The following is a 10000-nucleotide window of genomic DNA, read 5'->3' on the forward strand; positions in this document are numbered from 1 at the left end:
AACAAAAATACCATGATCTAAACTACTGAAGTGTGCTGTCAAGTGTCTTTTCCTTCTGTTTCTCCCTCCTCTTTCTCCCTCCTCCTCCTCTGTGGAGCGTCTTTATCCTGACAGCGACACAGATGATAATATGGAGTGGATGTGTAGAGGGTGATTCCATGTTTCTCGGTGACTAATAACAACTCACTTTCTGCGTGTGTGTTACGACGGCGCCGTAGTGTTCCTCGCTCCTCTTTATGTGCTTCTTTGTTATTTGGACTCGCACTACAAAGCGAAGCTCAGAGCCGTCTCGCCATTCAGACAGAAAGGATGGTGACAGCCTAGTCTGATGGATTTTGAACATTTGACCACAAACCACCAGTCATCAGACAAGGAATGGAGAGGAAGGATCATTCTTATGCACATTTCTAGGTCCAACTGCTCCCTCACCTGACTTCAGTGTTCATGTGGAGGTTTCAAGTCACAGAAGACAGTTTGAAAGTAGCAGGGAGTATAAAAGAGAAACATACATTTTAATATCATTATATTTTGAGCTCAGCATCACTACCCTGTGGATTTATGGACTATTGTTCACTTAAGTGCATTGTTTTCTTGTGTTATGTGCTAAGGGGCCTATTTTGAATAATATAATATCCAAGAAAATAATGATACTTCCTGGCAGATTAAGCCACACACTCTGATGGGCGTGTATGCAAGTACATGTTGCATGTGACTGCAGTATGAATGCAAAATGACTCAATCAAATGAACTGGAAATAAGGGCATGTTGTTAACTACGTGTATTCATTAAGTGTAATTAAAACTCACACACGTACACACACACACACACACACACACACACATAAACACAGAGACATACACACACGCACGCACGCAAACACATACATAGACACACACACACACACACACACACACACACACACACATATACACACACCCACACACACATGTATACACACACAAAAACACATACACACAAACACACACACACACACACACACACACACACACACACACACATATACACACACCCACACACACATGTATACACACACACAAACACACACACACACTCGATATTCCTTAATGGGGACAGGAAGCCGTCACTGGGCTGTCTGCCGCCATCTGTCACAACAGAGATGGAGGAAATTTGAAGCAAAGCTTTGATCTGCTGCACGTTGGACACCTACAGACCATCAACCAATTAAACACTCCGAGGGCAGACCCACATACCGTTGTTCTCATTCCCCTCATCCGTTTCACCATGAATTTTCCCTTGTGCCAAATGATGGCAGGCAAACCCTTTTCAGTTATTTTCTTTACTCTACCTCGCATCATGGCGGCATCCATGTTCCAGGGAAACGTGTGTGGATTTCAAGACCAGTGGAGGGCCATCAGATGTGGGGTCACCCCACCTCAGTGTCTCGCCTCGGCTTTCCTTCCCGCACAGACGGTCCCTCTCTCAGGACCGAGGGAGAGAGGGGGAGAGTGAAAGACACTGAGAGAGATTCTTTCATTCAGCCTCTGAAACCTCACTTAAGTCATCTTCCCACATATTGCCCCTCAGTGACCTTGCTTTCAGGTGTGTTGGCTAGCTAGAAAACCACCAGACTCTCTCTCTCTCTCTCTCTCTCTCTCTCTCTCTCTCTACCACTCACTCATTCATTCTCTCTCTCTCTTTCTCACTGTCTTTTACTTACTCTCCCAATCACTCACGCACTCACACTCTCTGTCTCTCTCTCTCTGTCTGTCCCTCTCTCTCTCTCTCTCTCTCTCTCTCACTTACTCTCCCACTCACTCACTCACTCAAACTCTCTCTCTCTCTCTCTCTCTCTCTCTCTCTCTCTCTCTCTCTCTGTCTGTCTGTCCCTCTCTCTGTCCCTCTCTCCGTCCCTCTGTCCCTCCGTCCACACAGTCAGACCCCTGTGGGGGCTCCGGTCTGTGTCCCCCCGGTCCACCGGTGTCCGTTGAGCCTCATTGTGCCACACAGTGACTCCATTGATCCGCCCCACTTGGCACCGCCGGCCGAGACGCAGGCTCCGGTTCCTGCAGCCTCCTCCCCTTTAACAGATCCCTCCGCTGACCCGTGCGCCTGTCTGTCTGTCTGTCTGTGTGTGTGTGTGTGTGTGTCGTGGCTCCCGGTCCGCAGTGGAGCGATGCATGAGCGTGATGCAGTCGGGGACCCAGATGGTGAAGCTGAAGGCCGGCTCCAAGGGGCTGCTGCGGCTCTTCTACCTGGACGAGCACCGCTCCTGCATCCGCTGGAAGCCCTCCAGGAAGAGCGAGAAGGCCAAGAGTAAGTGACCGCCGAGGGGGGGGGGGGGGGAGAGACCGGTCTAGGGGAGAGACCGGTCTAAGGGAGAGACGGGTCTATGGGAGAGACCGGCCTAGGGGAGGGACCGGTCTAGGGGAGAGAAGAATCTAGGGGAAGGACCGATCTAGGCCAGAGACCCGTCTAGGGGAGAGACCGGTCTAGGAGAGAAAGATAGAGGGGACAGACCAGTCTAGGGGAGAGACCGGTCTAAGGGAGAGACGGGTGTATGGGAGAGACCGGCCTAGGGGAGGGACCTGTCAAGGGGAGAGACTGGTCTAAGGGAGATACGGGTCTAGGGGAGAGAAGAGTCAAAGGGAGAGACCGGTCTAGGGGAGAGACCGGTCTAAGGGAGAGACGGGTCTATGGGACAGACCGGCCTAGGGGAGGGACCGGTCTAGGGGAGAGAAGAATCTAGGGGAAGGACCGATCTAGGCCAGAGACCGGTCTAGGGGAGAGACCGGTCTAGGAGAGAAAGATAGAGGGGACAGACCAGTCTAGGGGAGAGACCGGTCTAAGGGAGAGACGGGTCTATGGGAGAGACCGGCCTAGGGGAGGGACCTGTCAAGGGGAGAGACTGGTCTAAGGGAGATACGGGTCTAGGGGAGAGAAGAGTCAAAGGGAGAGACTGGTCTAGGGGAGAGACAGGCCTATTGGAGAAAAGGATTTAGGGGAGAGACCGGTCTAGGGGAGAGACCGGTCTAGGAGAGAGACCGAACTAGGGGAGAGACAGAACTAGGGGAGAGACCAGTCTAGGAGAGAAAGATAGAGGGGAGAGACCAGTCTAGGAGAGAGACCGGTCTAGGGTAGAGACCTGTCAAGGGGAGAAACCGGTCTAAGGGAGAGAACTATCTCAGGGAGAGACCGGTCTAGGGGAGAGACCGCTGAGGGGAGAGACTGCTATGTTATTCTGTGGGTGGGTTGTGTTGAGGATCATCCCCTCTCAGCGTAGATTTGATCATGTCTAATTGTGTAAGTCTGTACGGCAGATGACGTACGGAGTATTGGTTGACGTTGGAGGTGTGTATGAGGTGTGCACTGCTGTGCACTGCAGAAACGTACAGATGTGCTCGCCAACACACACGTTAGTCTTTTGTACTCTTTTGTTTCTTTGTTTGTCTGATTCTGTCGGTGTCGCCCTAACATATTGCTCCATCTGCCCGGCCTCGTATTGACCGCGGGCCTCATGCTTTCCCTGTAATTCTTCTGGCATCTCTCTCATTGCGTGCCACTTATTTCCCCCTCGGTTTTGTATTTTCCATCCAGCTGTGCCCGGATTTAGGATTGCTTCCCTACTGTCCATCGCCGTGGATTCAGAGCAGATTAGTTATTATCCCAGCGTTCTCGGCTATCTCCAATTCATCATGGTTGTTTATCGCTTTATCCGCGTTATTGTTCTCCCCCCGCCGTGGGTTTCAGCCCGTCTGAGTGATGCTAGCGTGTGTATGCAATCCTGTATCTGTGTGTGCACTTTAGACATGAGATAAGCCCCTGAGCTGTCCTCCACTGACACCGGGATGAAGATAAACGGACCCAGCGTTTTCCATGAGTGTGTGTGTGTGTGTGGGTGGATGGGTGGGTGTGTTTGTGTGGTGCGTGGGTAGGTGTGTGTGTGTGTGTGTGTGTTTGTGTTCAATTAGACATACGAACAGAGCTAGAAATACAGGCAGACAGACAGACAGGCAGGAAGACAGGCATTGATTAACAGATGGACAGACAAAAAGACAGATGGGACGGACTGATATTTCCGCATTCTCTAATTATACTCCATACTGTGTGCTCTCCCTGTCCTCTTCCTCTCCTCCTTCTTCTCCTCCACCTCAAACTCCTCTTCCTTCACCTTTTTATTCTCTTCCTCCTCCTCCTCCTCCTCCTCCTCCCCCTCCACCTCCTCCACCTCCTCCACCTCCTCCTCGTGCTCCTCCCTCCTGCTGTGCTAGTCACCATTGATTCGCTGTACAAAGTGACGGAGGGCCATCAGTCGGACATCTTCCACCGGCACGCGGAGGGCGGCTTCGAGCCGGCCTGCTGCTTCACGGTGTACCACGGGAACCACATGGAGTCCCTGGACCTGGTCACCTCCAACGCAGACGAGGCCCGCACCTGGGTGACCGGCCTGCGCTACCTGATGGCCGGCATCAGCGACGAGGACTCCCTGGCGAGACGGCAACGCACCCACGACCAATATCCTTCAGGGGTTACGGCGCACCAAGGCACACGCACGCATGCACACAAATACACACACACACACACATAAATACACACACACACACACGCACACACGCACAGAAATACACACACACACACAAACAGATGCAGAAAAACACACGAACACACACACACATACACTCACACACACGCACACAATCAATCACACACACAAATACACACACACACACACACACACAGACACACACACACACAAATAAACACACACACACACAGACGCACACACAGACACAAACACACACGGGATGTTCTCCTTAACCAGGTTGCGTTGGAGACGTGGATGAAGCAGACGTTCGAGGAAGCAGACAAGAACGGAGACGGTCTCCTGAACATCGAGGAGATCTACCAGCTGCTCCACAAGCTCAACGTCAACCTGCCGCGCAGGAAGGTCAAGCAGATGTTCCAGGTCAGTAAGGTCCCAGGCACATCACCACCATCTGATGCATGGGGAAGGCAGTCTAGTGCATGGTGAACGCAGTCTAGTGCACGTTGAAGGCAGTCTAGTGCACGGTGAAGGCAGTCTAGTGCACGGTGAAGGCAGTCTAGTGCACGGTGAAGGCAGTCTAGTGCACGGTGAAGGCAGTGCAGGAGGAAGGCAGTCTAGTGCACGGTGAAGGCAGTCTAGTGCACGGTGAAGGCAGTCTAGTGCACGGTGAAGGCAGTCTAGTGCACGGTGAAGGCAGTGCATGAGGAAGGCAGTCTAGTGCACGGTGAAGGCAGTCTAGTGCACGGTGAAGGCAGTCTAGTGCACGGTGAAGGCAGTCTAGTGCACGGTGAAGGCAGTGCATGAGGAAGGCAGCCGAGAACATCCAAGGACAGTCTCAAATGGAGTGACTTGAAGTTTATCTCTGTACAACAATGCCAGGCCATCTGGCCCTCAGCCTCTCAGGGAGTCTCATCTGGTTGGCTCAGATGAGGCCACTGTGTCTTCCATTTCCATTTTATTGAATATAAATATTTAGATTGAGCGGTTGAACTGCTGAAAGAATTCATTTATTGTGCACATTGTTAGGACGTATGTATGCACGCATGAATTGATGCACGCATGCCAAACATCAGCCACAGATGACCTAGCAGACATTTATATGAATGAATCGATGCTGTTGCTGATGCTATGATAATCCGCCGTGTGTGGGCGGAATAAACAGAGCAACACAGCAGTCCAATGTATTCAAATTGTTATCTATCGAAGCTTGGGCCACCTCAATATCACAGGGCTCTCGTCCGTGCGTGTCTCTCAGCGTCCGCCCGTAAAGGATCATTGATAGATCAGGTCTGACTTGAATAGAGGCCATTGATCCGTCATTCACTCCAAGACCAGGCCCAGATGGAGCCTTCCTCCAACCTCAAAGCAGCTAAAATTAGCCCCACATCCATTTGGTTTTCTATGCATTGCGATTCCTTACAGAGCCCCATAATGCGACCCCCCCCGATCGCCTCAGCTGAGGCTAGAGCTCCCCCCCCCCCTAGCTCATCCCAGCGCTGCGATGGTCACTTCAGCTCCTTATTGGGTTTAGTGGGAAATGGATTGCGGCCCCCTTGAGAGCCCATCGTTATGGCGATGGAGACGAGGGCGGGGAGGCGATGGTGTGTTTTTGTGGCAGGCAGCAGCTCTGCTCCTCTCATTGAGGCAGGGGCACACTGAACGTCCCCAGGGAACACTTGTGAAATAATAAGATGATAAGATGATGATGATGATGAGGAAACATTTAATTAGCCTTGGGTGGAGGCTGTGTTGGTGTGTGTGTGTGTGTGTGTGTGTGTGTGTGTGTGTGTGTGTAATAGGGTGAGGGATCTGCGTTCTGCAGGGTGCTGAGGAGGATTTGACGGCACGTTGTCTCTCGTATCACAGGTCATTGCACAAGACGGTGTGACATGATGTGTTTCCAGGCAGGCGTCGGGTGGGAAGACGGCGGGCTTTTCGGGCGCTGTTGCCGAGTAATGAAACAAACAGATGAACATCTCTGTCAGTGTTCAGGGGTTTAGCCGTCGTTTTAACATCTAGGTCGACAAGGTAGAGATGAGTTTGCCTGCTCACGGTGGTGTGACATTGGGGACTGAACCCAGGACCTTGGAGGGGGCTTAGTTTTCCCCCAGTGTCTCCCATCACACACACCAACGCACACGTGCACTCTCTCTGTTTTCCTCTTTCTCTCTCTCTCTCTCTTTCTCTCTCTCTCTCTCTCTCTCCACTCTATTCTCTCTCTCTCTCTTTCTCTCTCTCTCTCTCTCTCTCTCTCTCTCTCTCTCTCTCTCCACTCTCTCTCCACTCTATTCTCTCTCTCTCTTTCTCTCTCTCTCTCTCTCTCTCCACTCTCTCTCTCCACTCTATTCTCTCTCTCTCTTTCTCTCTCTCTCCACTCTCTCCACCCTCTATTCTCTCTCCCTCTCACTCTCTCTCTCTACACTCTCTCTTATCTCTTTCTCTCTCTCTCTCCCTCTCTCTCTCTCCATTCTCCACTCTCTATTCTCTCTCTCTCTCTCTCTCTCCACTCTCTCTCTCTCTTTCTTTCTCCCCACTTTCTCTCTCTCTTTCTCTCTCTCTCTCTCCCTCTCTCTCTCTCTCTCGCTCTCTCTCTCTTTCTCTCTCTCTCTTTAGCCACTGTGTTGCCACCCTCCCCATCAGAGCATATACGGTTAGCAAACAAGCTGTATCTTCTTGACTCTATTGCCCCAGGTCAAATGAAGAGTTGGGGGCGGGGGGGGGGGGGTACCACTGGGACATTGACTTACCACCGCTGGTGATACTCAAAGAGCTCCTTAAAGCATCAAACGATGTGTCTCCCTTCCCCAGGAGGCGGACACCGACGACCAGCAGGGATCCCTTACCTACGAGGAGTTCTCCGTGTTCTACAAGATGATGTCTCTGAGGCGCGACCTGTTCCTGCTCATGATGGCCTACAGCGACCGCAAGGACCACCTGACGGCCGAGGAGCTGGCCGTGTTCCTGCTCACCGAGCAGAAGGTCAGAGGGCGCGGCGGTGGGATGTTATTAACCGTTGTTCTACTGACGATGTGACGCTGTTCACCATTGTCTTAGTGACGATGTGATGTTATTAACCGCTGCTCTACTGACGATGTGACGCTGTTCACCATTGTCTTAGTGACGATGTGATGTTATTAACCTGCTGTCTTGTCGACGATGTCATGTTGTTAACCATTGTTTTAGTGACGATGTGATGTTATTAACCGCGGTTCTACTGACGATGTGATATTATTAACCTCTGCTTTAGTCATGCTACGATGTGATGTCATTAACCGCTGTTTTATTGACGATGTGATGTTATTAACCTCTGTTTTAGTGCTGATACGATGTGATGTTATTAACCGTTGTTTTAGTGTCGATTTAATGTTATTAACCGTTGTTTTAGTGTCGATGTAATGTCATTACCGTTGTTGTGGTGCCGATTGGATGTGATGTTATTGACCGTTGTTGTGGTGCCGATACGATGTGATGTTATTAACCGTTGTTTTAGTGTCGATGTGATGTTATTAACCGTTGTTTTAGTGTCGATGTGATGTTATTAACCGTTTTAGTGCCGATTGGGTGTGATGTTATTGACCGTTGTCTTAGTGACAATGTGATTTTATTAACTGTCGTTTAAGCGCCGATACGATGTGTGTTGTGGCCGCTCATCGGCTTGTGCTCATCCTGTCGGATTTAGTCCGATGTTTAAGTGCCTCGCGTCGCTCACAGCCTCTCCGCCCGACGCCCCAGAGGAACCGGCTCCACTAGGCAGATTTATCACACCTAAACTTGGCTTGTCTCGTGGGTATCCGTCCTCTCCTGCAACTCTTTCTTTTGTAGGTCATGTCAGGGTCCCCTTCCGCTGCTAAGTGGTGTTATCTCCCTGCTTCTCCTTTTCCACCAGCTGTCCCATTTAGCTGCTCAACAGCCAGCTGCCAATACCCCAGGCCGTGGCCGTTCCAGTGCCCTGAGGCGCTGGGGCATCTCCCGTGTCACTCCCACCTGTATGACAGGGACGCCATGATTGCGAGTTACAGAGGGTCAACGCGTGGCCGTGTGTACTCCTTCCTCCGGAGCCAAGGGGTCCTGAATGCTCAGAAAAACTCTTTCTCTTTTGACAGATGACCACCGTGACGCCGGAGTACTGCGCTGACATCATCGATAAATTTGAGGAGTCCTCCGATTATAAACAAAAGGGCCTCCTGGGCATCGAAGGTAAGACCCCCCCCGTCCATCCTGGTTGGTCTCTGTATCATCTCTTTCACTTTCACTATCGGGTCTAGCTCCCAATCTCCCCTTCCTCCAGTCCTCCTCTCCATCACTTTAAACGATGAACCACTTTGAGGGCTCTGATCGGAGTACGCAGGATTTGGAAAGCCAACCCAAGCTTTAACTGCACACTCGACCCACGATCACGTTCAGACGGTAGACTTGGGGAGCACTGGGTGTGTCCGTCCATTGGGCGCGTCTCTGTGTTCCCGCGGTCGTATGTTTGGTTTGGATATAAATCAAGGGACCCTAAAGAGCGACCTGTATATGTGGATCCAGTGGGTTTCTGACCGGGTCATTTATCTGGGTTTGTGCCGGATGGAGTCAGACTGGGGGCGGTCTGCAGTGGGGTGGTGTCGTTGTGTGATAAATCCACATTTCTGCTCCAGACAATGTTAACAGACACATCCCCTTTATATTGTTAATGCCCCTTAACATCTCCACCCTAAAATACACATCCCTCAGCCCAAGTTCAAATAGGCAGCGACAACAGACTGTGTTTTAATTTCGCCCCTTGGTTTTTAGGTGATCCCCCTTATTTTCTGTCTCACAGGAGTGCAGAGAAAGTGAGACTTTTGGGAGGAGTTGTTAGTCTGAGAACATATATATATAGAGAGAGAGAGAGAGAGAGAGAGAGGGGGGGGGGGGGGGGGGTTAGCGAGGGTGTTACAGACTGATGAAAGAGAAGGGGTGAGACTAATTATGTCCTTGGAGGCATGGTGACTAAATGTGTTAATGTGTGTCTCACTGATCAGACCAGTAGGCCTACGCCCTGCCCGTGTGTGTGTGTGTGTGTATGTTCGTGCCTGTGATGAAATGCGTAAAAAAGTCATCATTAATAATGCTTCTTGGGATCAATTTCCTTTCCTACTTTAACATTCCGAGTCTTCCTCTTCATCTTGTTCTCGCCTTCCACTCCTGCACATCTTCATGCTCGCACACATCGCCTCGCTCTTTGCATTCATCCCTCGTTTGTTAACCCTCCCCATCAGATGAAAGAGCTCTCTCTTCCTTTGCTTGCCCTCTCTTTTCCCCTTTCCATAGATGTCAGCAGAAACGTAGATGGTCAGCTAACTCAAACCCCCCTAGCCTCAAACCTCGGGGCGGTAAAACGTATTAGCTCTAGGAGTGAGACGACTCATTAAAGGCATTCTTGGTGTTTGTCTGCTCTCATGTTTTGTGTTTTAACGACCGTCCAGAAGGCACTGGGTTCGATCCCCGATG

General features: G+C 50.9%; 1 protein-coding gene across 1 annotated transcript in view; it reads left to right on the top strand.

Moving 5' to 3' along the window:
• plch1 (phospholipase C, eta 1) overlaps positions 1 to 10000 on the top strand; it is a gene marked incomplete at its 3' end in the record, with an annotated part of 47940 nt that overhangs the window by 21548 nt on the left and 16392 nt on the right. Inside the window, exons 3-7 of the mRNA XM_079732855.1 lie at positions 2149 to 2295; positions 4251 to 4507; positions 4829 to 4945; positions 7334 to 7504; positions 8629 to 8722. Coding sequence (XP_079588981.1) covers positions 2149 to 2295; positions 4251 to 4507; positions 4829 to 4945; positions 7334 to 7504; positions 8629 to 8722 — 786 coding nt within the window. The remainder of the gene's footprint in view (positions 1 to 2148; positions 2296 to 4250; positions 4508 to 4828; positions 4946 to 7333; positions 7505 to 8628; positions 8723 to 10000) is intronic.

The sequence above is a fragment of the Pollachius pollachius genome, assembly GCF_949987615.1.
Source record: "Pollachius pollachius genome assembly, chromosome: 3".
NCBI lineage: Eukaryota > Metazoa > Chordata > Actinopteri > Gadiformes > Gadidae > Pollachius > Pollachius pollachius.